At 37.1% G+C, this 17,122-nt stretch overlaps 2 protein-coding genes across 18 annotated transcripts in view; one reads left to right on the top strand and one right to left on the bottom strand.

The window, feature by feature from the left end:
- Window positions 1-8,833, top strand: part of SUPT20H (SPT20 homolog, SAGA complex component) — a 43,569-nt gene extending 34,736 nt beyond the window's left edge. For 12 of the 16 annotated variants that reach the window (XM_049646827.1, XM_049646831.1, XM_049646828.1 and 9 more), the window contains 4 exons: window positions 1,357-1,476; window positions 5,925-6,030; window positions 7,463-7,566; window positions 8,326-8,833. In XM_049646827.1, the coding sequence (XP_049502784.1) occupies window positions 1,357-1,476; window positions 5,925-6,030; window positions 7,463-7,566; window positions 8,326-8,463 (468 nt within the window). In that variant the 3' untranslated portion in view covers window positions 8,464-8,833. The remainder of the gene's footprint in view (window positions 1-1,356; window positions 1,477-5,924; window positions 6,031-7,462; window positions 7,567-8,325) is intronic. The other 4 variants (XM_049646834.1, XM_049646838.1, XM_049646833.1 and 1 more) reach the window with 1 other exon arrangement.
- On the bottom strand, window positions 8,756-15,912 carry EXOSC8 (exosome component 8). Of its 2 annotated transcripts, XM_049646841.1 has the most exons (11): window positions 15,858-15,912; window positions 14,729-14,765; window positions 14,496-14,559; window positions 13,425-13,498; window positions 12,256-12,301; window positions 11,435-11,540; window positions 11,302-11,347; window positions 10,499-10,595; window positions 10,095-10,215; window positions 9,535-9,641; window positions 8,756-8,961 (listed from the first exon to the last, which is right to left on the bottom strand). In XM_049646841.1, exons 1-11 carry the CDS (start codon window positions 15,872-15,874, stop codon window positions 8,846-8,848), a joined length of 831 nt encoding a protein of 276 aa, XP_049502798.1. In that variant the 5' UTR covers window positions 15,875-15,912; the 3' UTR covers window positions 8,756-8,845. The 2 variants fall into 2 exon arrangements, with proteins under 2 accessions (XP_049502798.1, XP_049502797.1); XM_049646840.1 differs by lacking the exon at window positions 15,858-15,912 and having other exon boundaries at window positions 14,729-15,761.
- Between the last annotated feature and the right edge of the window lie 1,210 nt (window positions 15,913-17,122).

The following is a 17,122-nucleotide window of genomic DNA, read 5'->3' as shown; positions in this document are numbered from 1 at the left end:
CAACAAAATGGGTTTATTTGGGAATAACAGAAAATTGCTATTTGGGTCAAGCAAGCTATGACAAAACCATAGGCAAGTTCAACAGATGAAGGAGAGGAATGTTATTTTATGATGGAGGAGGAAGTTGGAAAGGGTTGTTTTGAATGAAGTCCAAATGAGAAAAGTTCAGGGTAATGACAGCTTCTCTTTGGATGAGTTTCAGGGTGGTTGATTTCTTGTAGGAGATGTAGTATGCATCCCAGTAACTGTCACTAATAATTCTTTCCTGTTGAGGATTCTTTTGTTGGGGTCTTATAATTGACAATCTTCCTATAAATGACATTGAGCCTCCTAACTCTAGTTAGGCTTCCCTTTATTTTAACAGTTCCTACAATGAAGTTTAATTTATGAATTAGACACAGTAAGAGATTAACAGTAACTAACAGAACAGTTACAATAGTACAGCGTACTATTAGTTATGTAAATATGGTTCCTCTCTCAAAATATTTTATTGTACTGTACTCACCCTTCTTGTGATGTGAGATGATAAAATGCCTATGTGATGAGATGAAGGGAGGCGAATGATGTAGGCATTGTGACATAGCATTAGGCCACTTTTGACCTGACCATATCAGGAGGCTCATCGGCTTGTGGACTACAGTTGACTGTAGTAACTAAAACCGGGGAAAGCAAACCATGCATAAACGGGGACTACTATAACTTAAACCCCTATAGAATAAATGGAAAAACCATTTGTTTCCTGATGCATTTGGAAACCATAGTTTTAATTTTTAACATGGAGTTTTCTGGGTGCTTTAACAAGTGCTTTGGGGTGTTTGGTTTGGTTTGTTTTTTGGAGTATTTTAGATAATGTAACGACAGAGCAGCGAGTAGTACCTCCAAACTAAAAATATGGGTATCTAATGCACTTCCTTTACAGCTTTGAAATTCCCTACTGTGTTACATAAGAATCCATGCATGCTGGGTTTTCATAAAGCTAGAACAAATTAAAGAAGTTTTCTTAATGTGTGTCTCTGATCATCACTAGTTTCCTTTATACTTTGTAGTCATTTGATGCTGTTTTATATTGATGTGTAAGAAGAGTTCAATGTATATTTGGATAGCTAACTATTAACCTGAAGCAGATAAATACATGTTTGAGATTACTTACATATTTGAGAGCCCAAAGCCGTAGCACTTAAAAATTGTTTTTAGATTTTCTCTAAAGGCAGGGATATTGGTTTGGTTTGGTTTTTGTTCACCTGTTTTCTTCAATCCGGAGAAAAATGCCTGATACACAGTGAATGTTCCCAAAGTATGTATGGGATAAAGAAATTTAAATAATACGAAATCAGCTAATTAGTTCTTCTTTAATAGCTTCCAGGTGGTTCACTCATTTTTAACACTCTGCAGCAGCAGCAACAGCAGCTTTCTCAGTTTACGCCACAGCAGCCTCAGCAGCCCACCACTTCCAGTCCTCAGCAGCCAGGAGAGCAGGTGTGTACTTCCTAGCCCTCCATTGGCTTTGTCTGACAGAACTGCCAACTTTCTTTTTTTTTTTTTTTTTTTGGTATATCTCAGGCATATTTGATGTGCTTTTAGTTTGTTCAAACAGTTCTTATTCTGCTTTTCTTTATTAGCAGTAGTAGTGATGAGTTACTGGGTGCCTATTTCAAATCCTCTTTCTGCTCCTATTGCCCATGCACTTTTGCCCAGTCATCAATCTTCTGTGTACAGTATTTTTTGTCTCTGTTGGAATAGAGATGTCCCTATTGTTATGAAGCTTAGGACAGAGGGAAGAGACACACAAATAAATATTTATATGTTGCTAGACAGAATGAGATTGAATAATAGCTGCAGTAAGTTAAATTAGGAGAAACTGCATGTTTTTCTGAACCTTTGCTGTACTTTGGAATGATCTGGGAACTAAAAATACTGATTTTTGGGTCCTACCGCCCCAGCGTTTTCTCTTAGTGCACAAAGATTCCCCAGTCAAGTCTTGGTTGGGTAAAAAGCTCATCCTCTAATAGACTCTCAGGAAGGGCACATTCAAAACAATTTTTCTTTATTCTTTAACTCATGAAGGATTACTTGGCTGGATAGAAAAATTGATTTGCATTTGTTTTTTAATTGTGATAAAATACACATAATACATAATTTGCTGTTTTCAGTCATTTTAAATGTACATCTTAAGTAGTGTTAAGTATACTTATATTGTCATGCACCAATCTCCAGAGCATTTTCATCTTGCAAAACTGAAACTGTGTCCATTAGACAATAATTCCCTAATTCCCTTCCTGAGTCATGACAACTACTTTGTTTCTCTGTGTTTGACTGCTGTAGACAGTATTTGTCTTTCGGTGACTGGCTTATTTCACTGCCGTCATGTCCTCCAGGTTCATCCGTGTTTTAGTGTGTCAGGATTTCTGTACTTTTTAAGGCTGAATAATATTCCATTGTGGAATTCCATTGTGGATATTCCATAGATCTCGAGATAACTGTACACACCCACACACACATTTTGTTTCTTCCATCTGTCAGTGGACACATGAATTGCTTCCATCATTTGGCGGTGATAAATACTGCTGTGAACATGGGTGTACAAATAGCTCTTCAAGTCCCTGCTTTCAGTTCTTGTGGATAATCCCCAGGAGTAGGATTTTTAATTTTTGAGGGACCTGCACACTGTTTTCCATAAGGCTATACGATTTTATATTCTCCACAGCAGTGCACAAAGTTTGTTTCTCCACATCCTAACAGGTTTCAACACTTGTTATTTTCTGGGCTTTTTTAAAATAGTAGCCATCCTAATAGATGTGAGGTAATCTCTCCTTGTGATTTGTGTTTCCCTAATGATTAGTGCTGTTGAACATCTTTTCATGTATTGCTCTCATCATTTATATATCTTCTTTGGAGAAATGTTTACTCAGCTCCTTTCGCCATTTTTTAAATCAGGTTTTTTGGGGGGTTTTGTTGTTCGTGAGTTACAGAAATTCTTATTAATCCTTTATCAAGTATATAATTTGCACATACTTTCTTCTACTCCATGGGTCGCTTTTTCACTCTTGATTATCTTTTGATGCCCAGAAGGGTTTAATTTTGATGTAGTCCCCACTTACCTATTTTTACTTTTGCTGCTTGTGTTTTTGGTATGTCATATTGAAATCTTTGCCAGATCAAGTGTTGTGAAGCTTTTAAGTTTTCTTCTGAGAGTTCTATAGTTTTAATTTGTTGAAAATGCTGCCCACTGTTCACTTGCTTTGTAGGTTTTTGGAAAGTCTGACACTAGTTACAATTACCTTGCTGTTTGTTGTAAGTTAACTGCAGAATATTGCCTAGAAACCCTGAAAATTTGTTTTTATCTTTAAAGTCTGAAACTGTCAGAATTTATCTTTCCATCCTTTCCTATGGGCCCTTTTAATGTGTATCTTCAGGTCTTTATTTCTGGAATAATTTCCTGCATTGTAGTTTTAATTTGCTCCTTTTTTCCTAGTTTCTTAAGGTAGGAGCTTAGATTATTGAGTTGCAGCCTTTCTTTTCTAAAATAAACAGTGGTATAAATTTCTTTCTCCAGTAGTGTTTGAGCTGCTTTCCAGAAATTTTGATGTATGTGCTTTCATTTTCATTCATCAGAGAGAATTCTGTAATGTCCCTCATGAATTCTTTGTTAAGTCCATGGGTTGTTTAGATGTGTGCAATTTGATTTCCACATATTTGAGAATTTTCCAGATAACTTTCTGTAATTGTTTCCTATTTTAATTCCATTGTGTTGCGAAAACATGTATTTTTCAGTTCTCTCAAGTTTTTTGAGTTTTTCTTTTTGATGATCTTGTGGTTTTTGTCTTACAGTTCTGTTTAACACTGTAGGGTGTTTTTAGGAGAAGTTGTGCTAGTTGGGTGGAAGTTTTGGGGAGTTATATTTGGGGAGTTTTCCTTTGTTTTAGAATAGATTTGTTATAGAAGTAATGTAATCTGTTTTTCTTATTCCTATTCATTTCATGAGCAGAGTTCCAAGTTCAAGAGGGTCCTCTTCTGTCAGTTCTGTGCTCTTCTGTGCAGTATCTAGGGAAGTCCCTTGAAGATAAATGTCTTCATTTACAAAAACATTACAACGTTTTTGAAATGTTTGAATTAATGTTGTTTACTAAAATGTTATTTCAAACACTATTTTTGGTGGTACCAAAGTCTTTCAGAACAAAAGTTTTTAGTTTTGGTGATGTCTGAGTTACCAGTTTATTTCTTTTATAGACTATGCTTTATGTATTATGTCTAGGAATGCCTCACCCGACCCTAGACCCCAAAGATTTTCTCCCATGTTGTCTTCTAACACCTTTATAACTTTTCATTTAAATCTGTGATCCATTTCCAGTCAATTTTTGTGTCAGGTATAAGACTTAGGTCCACATTGGTGGGGGGCAAAGAGGGAACATTGTCCAATTTCTACAGCACTGTTTGTTGAAAACGCCATCTTCATAGGTTTAATTACTTTTGCACCTTTGTAAAGATGTATTTGCATGGCTCTTTGTATTCTCTATTCTTTTCCACTTATCTATGTTTCTGTCCCTGTGCTGGTACCACACTGTCTTGATCTGTGTAAGCTATATGGGAAATCTTAAAATCAGGCAAAGGTTTTCCTCCTATTTTGTTTTTCAAAATTGCTTAGCTATTCCAGATCTTTTGCCTTTACGTACAAATTTTATTTTTAAAAAAAAATTTTTTTTTTTAACGTTTATTTATTTTTGAGACAGAGAGAGAGCATGAACGGGGGAGGGTCAGAGAGAGAGAGACACAGAATCTGAAACAGGCTCCAGGCTCTGAGCGCGGGGGGAGACACAGAATCTGAAACAGGCTCCAGGCTCTGAGCGTGGGGCTCGAACTCATGGACCGCGAGATCATGACCTGAGCCGAAGCCAGACGCTTAACCGACTGAGCCACCCAGACGCCCCTACGTACAAATTTTAGAATTATCCTGTCTATAGATAAGGGGCGGGGGGGGCAGGGGAGGAAAAATGGGATTTTTAAAGAAATTGAATTTAAACCCATACGTCAGTTTGAGAGTGACTTTACCATCTTTACTGTGTGAATTTTCTAGTCCATGAACACGGAACTGTCTCTACCTAAGCCAAAATCAGCTACCTTTCAGCATATAAGTCCTATATATGTTTTGTAGATTTATACCAAAGTGGGTTTTTGTTTTTGTTTTTTTTGAGATGTAAATGGTAGGTACTTCTTTAAATTTCAGGTTTCCACATGTTCACTAATAGTATATAAAATTTATTTTTGTATGTTGATCTTATATTCTGAAATCTTACTGAACTAACTCATTTATTAGTTTTAGGAGCTTTTTTGTAAATTCTTTATGATTTTCCTTTTAGATAGTCATGCCATTTGCAAATAAAGACAGTTTTCTTTTTTTGTCTCTTTATTTCCTTTTTTCATTGTGATCATTAGAAATTCTGGTACTTACAAAAAAGGAAAGAAAGAAATTCTAGAACTACATTGCAAAGAGTTTTAAGCTTTAAAAAATAGTTTTGATGAAGCTTTATAGAAAGCTTAGGAATTATTAATACAGCATCAAACAAACCAATAAAGAATCAATTCTGGGAAATTAGGTTGGTTTTTTTTTTTTGGTTTTTTTTTTTTTTTTTTGCTTTCAAAATATGATGACATACTGGAGTGCCAGTAGTAAGACAGCATGTGACTCTTGATCTTTGGGTCATGATGTCATGCCCCATATTGGGCATAGAGCTTATTTGAAAATTAAAAAGAAATAGCACATTTTTATTCTTGCTAATTCTAAATATGTTTGAAATATTTTTTTATGTTATTCTTTTTACAAGATGTAGTCTTAATGTTGGTATTTTTCCTCGTACAAGAAAAAAAAATTTTCACTGATTCAAATTGTTTTTCTTTCTGTACAAGTCATGTATCATTTTTTAATTCAGGGTTCTGAACAAGGTTCTACCAGTCAAGAACAGGCCTTATCTGCTCAGCACGCTGCTGTTATTAACCTTGCTGGAGTAGGAAGTTTCATGCAGTCACAGGCAGCTGGTTGGTATCTTCATACCTTCATATGTTGAATTTACTAAAAATAACTGATCACTTGGGGATCTCACTCAGTATTTTAATTTTCTTTCTGTTACAAACAGTGACTGGGGAAAAAATATATCCTATTTAATGCATGAACTATTAAGTCAATTGATAGCCGTCTGAGTTTTTTTCAATTTGACAGTTGATTTTTACCAACATACATTAACAGCAGTTGTGTTAGCAAAATTTTATACAATTACCCAACTTACTAGGAAGCTACCAAAGCTATTAAGTCTTCAGTTCTTCTGAGTTATTATTGAGACTGCATTTTTCTCGATTGCATAATCTTTTGAATCATTTTGGTAGCTTGCAGTTGCGTGAATTAAGACTTAATGGTCAGAAATAACTTTATAAGCCACTTTTACCATCAGTTAAAAAAAAAGTTGAGATTATCCTAAATAACTGTTCACCACTTCTGGCAATAAATGGTGAACCAAAGATTTACCTCTAATGAAAATATCTTGTCACTTAAAGACAGTAATTATAACTTTGCATTTAATTAAAATCACGAAGCCACATGTGTAAGTAACCTATGATAGAGTTTGAGTATTGAGTAAATGAACATACCATCAACATTTCAAATTGTCACTGGGCTCACTGTCCTATCTATATACAACTCCCAGTGTCTGAATTTAGAGTAAGCAAGGTCTTACATAATGTCCTATTTACAGCTGGTGAATTTCCAGATGGAAATTTGTGACCATAAACCTTTTAGCACCCAAGTTATAAATTTCCTAAAATGGCTGTCGTATACTTTATTAGAAAGAATCTAGGCTGAAAAATCATCGAATGTTTGTAGCATTAGCCCTGCCAATGATTACTTTTGATTACATTTTGGCCTGGAATTTCATCTGTACATTGAGAGGGTTGAACTGATTACTCTGGCCCCACTCAGCTTGGAAAGAAATGGAATAATGAATGCAGTCTCAGTTAATCACCATTGTTAGTAGTGTAGTCTAAACTCATTGCAGCATCTTTTGTTTAAAGCACTGGTCCACCAGTTTCATCAGACTAGTAGATTGGACTTCTCCCACCCCTTTTCCTACTTCACTGACTATATTTTAAAGTACATACTGTATTTTACATTTTGCAAGAAAGCCTTCTCAACAAAGTAGCACTAATATCAAATTTCATTGAAATTTAAGAGGAGGGATACAGTGCTTTGTCACGTGGGCACTCCCTTCCCTTTTATATCCAGGAGATTTTATAATCATTGGTACCCTCAACTAACAGGAGACTATACTAAATTTATTCTGAAATGTCTGTGATTTGATACTTAAGATTAATCATACTGATAACTTTTCTATTATTTCATTTTCTGTGTTGTCCTTTTCTAACCCTGGTAGCCTTCAAACTTTTTGACTGGCCTGCTTTCCCCTTCTCCTCTCTGTAGTGTTGTCTCAGCTTGGCTCTGCCGAGAACAGACCTGAGCAAAGCCTTCCTCAGCAGAGATTCCAGCTCTCCTCTGCCTTTCAACAGCAGCAGCAACAGATACAAGTAATCCAGCAACTTCACTCTGATTACATTTTTAAAGATACTCTGCTCCAAAAGTACCTTAACATACCTTTAGTTTTATTTTACTGTCTTTTAAGACTATAAGGTAGTAGATAAATAATTTAGCAAATTTTACTTCAAAGTCTGACATTTTAGGTAGTCAGCTTGGAGCACGGAACATAATTTGTACATTTAAGCCATACTCTTCCTAATTTAAAATCTCTCATGAAGTGCTGGTGGCACAATAACCTACATTTTGTAGTTTCCAGTAGATTTTGAAACAGACAGCTGTTAAGTGCCAAAGGTTAACTTTTTGATACTGTACTGCAGAAAAAGGCAAGTATACCAGTGTTCCTGTTAGTAAATGTCATACCTGTTTTAGGAAAATGTTATTCCAGGATTGTAGGAAGTCAGCGTATTATAGTTGATTCTCTGATATGCAGGGTGGTTTTATATTGCTATAAACTATCCTACAACAAAATAGTGTAACTGAAGTTGCTGAGTTACTACAATATAGACTGGCGGGGCAAAGTAACAGAAATATTTTTAAAGTTTACCAAGAACCATTTTTAAAGCCCTCAGCAGGCTTCTGTGCCACTGGTGCTGTTTGACTGTGCATTGTCTCAGTGTGGTATAGTCCCTTTTCGTTATCTTGGTGCTTTCTCCCTTTCAGTTTTGTTGTTTTCATCTCTCAGGAAAAGCACCTTTCCATACCTGCCTACACTTAACGTAACTTGACTTTTTTCTCCCTCCCTTCTGCAGCAGTTGCGATTCTTGCAGCATCAAATGGCTATGGCAGCAGCAGCAGCACAAACAGCTCAGCTACATCGTCATCGGCATACAGGCAGCCAGTCAAAAAGTAAAATGAAGAGAGGCACGCCAACCACTCCAAAATTCTGAGTCTTGCTTTTTTTTCTTTTTTAAAACCATTAAGAGCATTGAATCAAAAGGATTCTGAGTTTCTACTTCATTTTTTGGTTTTGTTTTTTTTTAAATGTCAGTATTTTACATTGCTAGATGTACAAACTTTATACAGAAGCACAACCCTAGCATTTTTAAGTAAAAACAGGGAGATGGTTTAATGAACCATTAGGGTTGGTTTGCCTAAGTTACTGCTTTTTAAAAATGGTTTCACTGTACATAATACATGTGGAAGTGACCTAAGAAATACTAGAAACATCTTTCAGAAGAATGTAGTTTGATATTTATTTAGTATAAAAGGTTTGTGCACAGTGTAACAAATACAGTTTTTACAAATCCGTTTTGAAAATGTGGTGGTGGTTTATTTGGGTTTCATACTCTTAATTACTTCATCCATTAGCTTTTTTACTTCTTTGTGTCTGGTAACTGCTCGGCTCATACAGTCCTGAAGTTTAGCTCCAGTCAGCCCACTTCCACCTGAAAAAGTGTTGGCACAACACTTTTAAGATGTTTTACTTATAAAAAATCAATATCAAGTTATAAAACAAAAAATTCAATAATGCAAGCCAGTGAGACTCTCAAGATTTGAGGTTTTGTTTTAACAAGACCTGCAAATGATTCTGATGCATACCTTAAGAACCATGGTAGACATACATATAGAAATGTAAGGAATTTGAGATAACCAAGAAACCACAGTAACTTGTATTAGCAAACAACAAAACATTCCATTTGGCCCTCTCTAATACAAAGAAGCTCACATTGAGTTTTTACTTTACTTTACATGTTAAAGGACTGAATGGGGGGGGGGTGGGAGCATCTAGGTGACTCAGTTGGTTAAGCATCCTTAACCAACTTCAGGTCATGATCTCATGGTTCATGAGTTTGAGCCCCGCCCCACATTGGGGCTCTGTGCTGACAGCTCAGAGCCTGGAGCCTGCTTCGGATTCTGTGTTTCCCTCTCTCTCTACCCCTCCTCCACTTGGACTCTGTCTCTCAAAAATAAACATTAAAAAAAAAAAAAAATTAAAGGACTGAATGGAAGGAACATACCCGGTTTGTGAAGACAACATAGTTTGCCTTCCTCATCCATTACTACTGTTAAGGTTCCTGTTGCCAGATGTTCCTCCTCTCCAGTAGGGTCAACTATGAGCAGAGTGCTATTTAAAAAAAAAAGTATAAATTATCAATCCACGGAACAAATTTCATTTGCAAAGAATAAAATCACTACTTGCCTTTTAGCTTAGGTATTAATGTCAGATACAAACACTAGAAAGAACTGTTAGGAAACCAGAAAAGTTAATAGCAACCTAATATTCTACTACTTGTTAGAATCTTTAATACCCGTAGTAAATACAGAAGGTAGCCTAAGGTAAATCTGAAATAATTGAAGGTTAATTACACAGGAATAAGGAAATCAAGGAACAGGTAGGGAGAGCTGAAAGTGTAAGTGTTAGCTGATAATTCTTCAGGGACAACAGCTATAAATCTAGGTGTCCAAGGCAAACTAGGATGTATGGTCAGCTTAGGCACCTCCTGAAAAGTTAGAAAGCTGAGTAACAGTCCATAATTACCTTGAATACACAATATTTTTAGACATTTGATTAACTTACTCATCAAATACAGCAAAAGAAGTTGCAACTGGATGAGTTCTAATATTCAAATAACTTTTCTTCTTTAAATTAACTTCTGCTAAGGCAGTTTCTTCATTTATAGTAACTTCTGGTAGCTGTACTAGAAAAGGCAAATATGTGAAGTAAATCACTATAGTTTAATAAACACAGCTTTCTATGCTTTGTTAATTCACTTTTCCCTCATTAAATTGTCTAGAAATATTCTTTTTAAAAAAATTATCTTAGGATAATTAAGGTAAATTTAGTGGATATAAACATGGTTTTTAATTTAGAAACATCACTAAATTTTAACAAAAAAACCTTTAAAAAGTTTATTGATAACGTTTAACAGAAAATATCCTGATACATAAAAAGGAATATTCCCTTTTATTAAAGTTGCTTACCATTTTTTAAAGCTGCTAACAAAGCAAATGTACAGGCATCCAAGATGTTCCCATCATAGTCCAGGCAAATGATATCACAGTACAGAACCCAAGAAAGCTAAAACAGAGTTTACAGAGTGTAAATTACAGCCTTCCGATGGTTAGAACATGCTATTTCAACTTAAAACCACACAGAACCCTTGGGTAGACCAGCATGATAACCTTCAAGGCTCAAAAACTTAAAAACTTTACGAAGTACACAACCAGTAACCAAACATAGTAGACAGGTCTGGTAAAAGCTGGCATTTAACTATCAAGCTGTCAGGTAACAACATCTACATTTCCATCAAGGTCGACAGAAACAAATTAGCAGATGAAGGAAATGCTTTTGAAAGTTCCAAATGAAACCCAAAATGTACTTTCCCACAAATACAAAAAGCCTCTACATCCTATTCAACTTAGTTCTAACTTTTAAACAGACTTAAAATTTATAGTGTAGATTTACCCTAAACACGTTGCCTGATCAGATATTAATACTCTATATGGAATAAACAGTGGACTCATTATGTGTTAAAAGTTACCTCAGCTCAAAAAGTAGCTCGCAATCAAGTAATAAATTAAGTTGATTTTTTTTTTTTTTTTATAAACCACATAGTTTATTTAGATGTTACAGAGTAAGCCTGATTTTTTTTTTTAAGCTGAATTCCAGCTTAAGACATTCGTATCTGAGGCCACTGTGGTCTACTATTTTAATTCCCCTGTTCTCTTCCCATAAAAACCAATTCAGAATTAATAAAACCTCATAGCTGCTTTATTCATCTTACCTTTCCTGGAGAAATGCATAAGTCCTCTTTCTGAATTATCTGTGAACTTGATTTAATAATAAAGTACAATAAATTAAAGGTCAACAATTATCTGAAAATGAATGACAGTCAAATGTTATCATAATGATCTTACTTTTCAATGACATCTGCAATGAACTGGCTAGCCACTTGGGCCTCTTCTCCAGGAGGTCCAGACCGAAATCTCGACGAACACAGAGGTGGTAGATCCACATTAGGAACTGAAAGAAACACTACAGCTATGAACTAAACTTCACCTCTGGTTTATGGAAGTCTTAAAGACATTATTAATCCACTGCAAAGGTGACGGTGGTCAAAGCTAGGATTGGCCAAGTGGAAAACACTATAACACATCATTTCGTTTTTGGTCTAAGATTCTTAGGCTTAGATAAAATAAAATTTACATTTTCCAACTTTTTTTCTCACACAAATAATACCCAAAAAATACAAAGCATTTATTAAGGCCTCAATCATCCTAAATCCTTCAGAAAAATATTTTTAACAAAATACTTCAATCTGTAACAGTACATAGCACTCTACTCATCACCCAGCTGCCTGCATTTTTAAAATGCCGGTTCCTACCATAAAAAACAGATGGTCGAAGGCAAGAAGAAAATTGCATAGTGGTATAAATGAATCTTTATGGAAACATAAACGTTTGTAATTGCAACTCTCCTAAGATTTTTATTTTCTTGGTTGACATCTGAATATATAAACAACTGATCATAGTTGAAAATTTTACAGAATTCTCTGTCTTGCTATTAGGCTATCTTCTAAACAATACAGAAAACTTTTCAGCAATGTCTGCTTCATTTCTATGTATTTTTGAATCATACATTTTCTTCAGCTCAACTACTAGGACTTAACACTAGCATTAAGATCAGAATTAAATGTGTTAGAGTATTTGTATTAAAATTACAAAACCATTTAACTTACCAACATATCCTTTATCAGGGGCATCTGTTGGTGGTGCTGCAAATTCCTATAGAAGCAAACACACTTCCTATGAAAGACGCTACTCAAATTGTGAAGACAGTTTTAGCAATCACTTGGAGAACCCTTCAGCAAAGACCACCTTAGCTAGTTAACTACAAGAGCATCTACTATGCTTTGGGAGTCATCAGGCTACATGGACACTGGAGCCAATCCTCACATTAGGTCTGCAAGATAAAAAGGCAGGATGACAAAGCTGCCTACACTCTAGTGCTACCAAAATTACCTGGGCTCAAAAAAAAAATAATAAAAAAAAAAATTACCTGGGCTCTTTATAAATATATTGAGTTTCTGCACCACCCTCTTCCAATCATTTAGTAACCAAAAACTCAACAGTGCAGTATACTGGAAAAAGTACATGCTTTGGAGTCGAAGTTATATCTAAGCTCTAGTTATGATATGTTCCTGGACAAGTCACATATAAATGATTGTTTATCATTTATGATTGTTTATGATTGTTCTCAAATGATTGTTCTCATGATTAAACCGGTAATTTTGTAATAAAGCACCTAATTTAAGGTGTCTGGAACACAACAGGTACTTAGTAAATAGTAGCTCTTACTCCCTCAAACTTTTCTTTTGAGCAATTTCAATTTGCACAGATTAAATGGCTAACAGGAGGTCACCAAAAATCCCTTTCTCAACCAAATTCTTAAAAACTTAAAAGCAGTGAGGATTTAAAAAATTGTTTCATTTCAGAGGTGCCTGCATGGCTCAGTGGATTAAGCATCTGGCTCTTGATCTCAGCTCAGGTGGTGATCTCATGGTTCATGGGTTCAAGCCCCACATCAGGCTCTGTGCTCACAGCGGAGAGCCTGCTTGGGATTCTGTCTGTCCCTCTCTCTGCCCCTCCCCCACTCATTCTCTCTCTCCCTCTCTCTCTCTCAAAATAAATTTTAAAAAATAGTTTCATTTCAGTCCATCTGACAAATGTTCATAAAAGTCATTAGACTTTGAGTATTATCAAAGGTGAAAGCTCTTGGAAAATGAAAAATACTAAAAAACTGACAGCTGACTGCCTAATCAACAGAATTATCAGTGTAAATTACAATCTAACAAGTATATGAAGCTAATTCGGTAATTCAAATCTCAGTAAGATATATTAAACCTACCGCCTTAATTCCACAAATTACTGTCGTATTTCCCAGCTTCACTAAAGCAGAACCATCTGCAGTACTAATTGAACCTGGAAAGATAAGCAAAATTAAAGAGTTCATAGAAAGTTTTCCTTTTCTACATATAATTTTTCTTGCTATGTATCTCAGTTTCTTACTAAAATGTATTCATACCTCAAGCCCTTTTTAAGTAATGTAACTATGTAAAATTACTGTTTTAGGAATTACTCACCTGTCCTTGAATTTGAGTTAATCATTTCGTTCAGTCACAGAACTGTTGTACACATAAAAATCTCTTAACACAAAATAATTGGATTCCCTTAGATATAGAATTCGGCTGAAATACCGTTTAAATGGCTCTGACTAAAACTTCGGAATGTCATACAGGTTAAACTGGAAAATTCTGTGTTTGCAACAGAAAGTTTAGTAAGTATAAGACATACGAGAAACCCATGTCTTGTGGGGCATCTGGGTTGCTCAGTAGGTTGAGCATCAGATTCCTGGTCTCGGCTCTGGTCAATCTCCTCATGAGATGTTGAGCCCCACATCTGGCTCTGTGCTGACAGCGCCTGACAAGGCAGAGCCTGCTTGGGGCTCTCTCTCTCCCTCTCTCTCTGCCCCTCCCGACTCTCTCTCTCCGACATTAAAAAGAAGAGAAAAAAAGGAAAAGAAAACGGGGCACCTGAGTAGCTCAGTCGGTTGAGCACTGGACTTCAGCTCAGGTCATGATCTCGTGGTTGGTGAGTTCAAGCCCCACACTGGGCTCTGTGCTGACAGCCTGGAGCCTGCTTGAGATTCTGAGTCTCCCTCTCTCTCTACCCCTCCCCTGCTCACACTCTGTCTCTCTCTCTCTCTCTCTCTCTCTCTCTCTCAAAAATAAACATTGTAACAAAGAAAGAAAACCATGTCTTGGAGATTTTGAAGGAAGGAAAACTTCAAATTTTAAAAAGATCATTTGAGACGATAGTTTAAAAAAAAACTTTACAAATAAAAATACTAGCATAAAAAAAAAAAACAAGAAAAATACTGAAGCAACTTCATTCTATCTGAGAACTGAAAATACCTCACCTATGTTCACAGTTGTGGTTCTGAATTCACCAAGTTCTCTTCCATCTGGACGGCAGTTCTCTTTCTAAATAAACACATTTACATGAAAGGAGATTACATCTACATTTGTATTTTACACACACCAGAGAAAACACATTAAGCCTCATAAATTCATATAAGTCAATTTCCAAAGAGGCACCTGATACTGTTATCAAAAGATACAATACAACCTGTACAAAACCAGCTTTACTCACCAGAAATCTCCTGTAATACTCCAGGGGTTCCACAGTTCTGAAACACGGAATCATATATCGAGGTAAGTTAATGCATTTTAACATAAATCCCGAATCTGGCAAAGATCTTAATGTGATCATGCAGCATAAACCTCCCCAGTTTGTAACTAAGTTTCTTTCATGAATTCTGATGTTTACTTTGCCAGCTAGGACTCTCCCCGTAGCAATCACACTCAACTGCTGTCCTTAACTCTACCTTAAACAATCACAGGTTGGAGCCCAAAACCTTTGGACATGTTTAATACATCCAGTTGTTAAAATATTAATAATGTCAGTTTCGCTCCGAAGCATAAGAAAAAAAAGTATTCGCACTATCCTGTAACTGAAATTTAGCATGTTCTTCAATTATGACTATAGGCAATAATGAAATGAATAATGAATTATGCCTTCATTAAAATATTAGTGCCTGCAACTTTAACAACCACAGAGATTAAACGTTTTCGTTTTACTTTGGAGTTGTCGAAGGTGGTGTGCGAACTCGTTACTTTGAAATTCCAGTTGTTACTATACTCCCCACTAGATCTTGTTTAAGAAAGTTCATTTCGAAAAGCATATATTTATCACTCTATCAAGAACTCAGAGTTTATACAAATAGAAAACTGTGTCAACATAATTGTTTTCCTTTGGAATCTTCTATATCTTATCCATTTAAAAACTTGACTCTGAGGACAATCTACAGGCTTCACCAGACTGGCACAAAAGAGGCTTAAGTAAAACCTTCCGAACAAGGCACAGTCTTTTAGAAATCAATCAAGGAGAGGGAGAATAGGGTGGCATGTGGTTCTGATACAACACTTTTTAAAAGATTTATGACGGTGTCTGGTGGGGCCGCGCGTCCACTACACAAGCGCTTGCAGCCGATACTGAACTCTGTACACAGTCCCTTCCATCTCCCCTCTCACTGCGGGAAAGCCCGCTTTCCCTTCACTACGACCACCTCCAGGTCCTTCCGCCCGTCGCCTGCTTCCGTTAGAAAAAGGAGTGGGAAAATGGCAGGGTGGCCTCCAGGTGAAAAAATCCCAGCGAAGGGTTAAAGGAAGCCTCCATCCGCCAGGGTACAAACACGCGCCCGCGGGCCGCCAACACTCACTTGAACCCGGCCGCCATCTTCCCGCCCGCGCGCGTGCGCCTGCGCAGAGCAACGCCGCGCCTCGCGACCGCACGCCTACACCGCCTCCAAACTTTCGACAAGGACGCCTGCGCTCTCCTCCCGCTGCCTGAGACGCAGCCGGCTTGGCGCGGCGCGGGTGGTTCTCGGCCCACCTTGCTTCGACCTTCTCTGTCCCGGCAACGCCCCTAGGCTTCTTCTTTCCCTTGGACGCGTTTTGACGAATCTGCCATCAGAGAAGACGAGAGTGTATCTTTCTAGAAACAGTCTGGTAGTTCAAGAGTTTAAGAGAAAACCGACCCTACTGCCAAGAATTGAGTATTAAGAGTGGAGCATTATTCCAGAGTGTCTGTGTCCTTTTCCCGCCTCCGTCTTGGGCGGGGCCCTGGGCTTGCCCCCTCCCAAGCAAAGGGCTCCCGGCTCTAGTTACTGGAGAATTACATAAACTTTCTGTGCACTCACTATCCGCACCAGGTTATACTTTGCAGGTCCCGGGAGCAGGCTCCAAAGGAGTGGCTTGTGTTGCGGCTCAAAACCTCCCCCTCCCTCCTAGGTAGGGTTGCCAGACAGGGTACAAGACATCCGATTAAATTTGAATGTCAGATAAACAAAGAGAAAATGTTTTCCTTAAATATGATTTACTGTCAAATTGGCTAACGTACAGCGTGTATACCCCAAACAATACATGCTATTAGTTGTTACCAGGGGCTGTGGGGGAGCAAAGAATGTTTTAGAAATAGATGGCGGTGATGGATGCAGAAAATTGCGAATGTAATTAGTAACACTAGTGTACACTTAAATTCGTTAAAATGGCAAAATTTATGTTGTATCAGTTTTTTTTAATTATTTTTAATGTTTTATTTTTGGGACAGAGAGAGACAGAGCGTGAGCAGGGGGGGTAAGAGAAAGAGCGAGACACAGAATCCGAAGCAGGCTCCAGGCTCTGAGCTGTCAGCACAGAGCCCGATGCGGGGCTCGTACTCACAAACCGCGAGATCACGACCTGAGCCAAAGTCGGACGCTCAACCGACTGAGCCACCCAGGCGCCCCTATGTTGTATCAGTTTTTAAAAACTCGTGTAATATACCGAAAAATGTTTTAATGGGTGGGTTGTATGGTGTGCGAATTTTATTTTAACAAGTCTGTAAAAAACAAAACAAAACTGTTCATTGCTTATCTGAAACTCAAGTTAGTGGACATCCTGCATTTTTACTTGCTGATTTTGTCCACCCTACTGTGGAACAGAG

Source organism: Panthera uncia (genome assembly GCF_023721935.1).
Source record: "Panthera uncia isolate 11264 chromosome A1 unlocalized genomic scaffold, Puncia_PCG_1.0 HiC_scaffold_16, whole genome shotgun sequence".
NCBI lineage: Eukaryota > Metazoa > Chordata > Mammalia > Carnivora > Felidae > Panthera > Panthera uncia.
The sequence above is the reverse complement of the archived record's forward strand: the minus strand, read 5'-3'. Positions and strand labels throughout refer to the sequence as shown.

Coding starts and splice junctions, on each gene's coding strand:
- EXOSC8 (XM_049646840.1), bottom strand. CDS start 14,848: ATGATCACATTAAGATCTTTGCCAGATTCGGGATTTATGTTAAAATGC. Junction 12,302..13,424: donor TAATTTGTGGAATTAAGGCG/GTAGGTTTAATA, acceptor TTGCTTCTATAG/GAATTTGCAGCACCACCAAC. Junction 9,642..10,094: donor TCTTTTGCTGTATTTGATGA/GTAAGTTAATCA, acceptor TTTTTTAAATAG/CACTCTGCTCATAGTTGACC.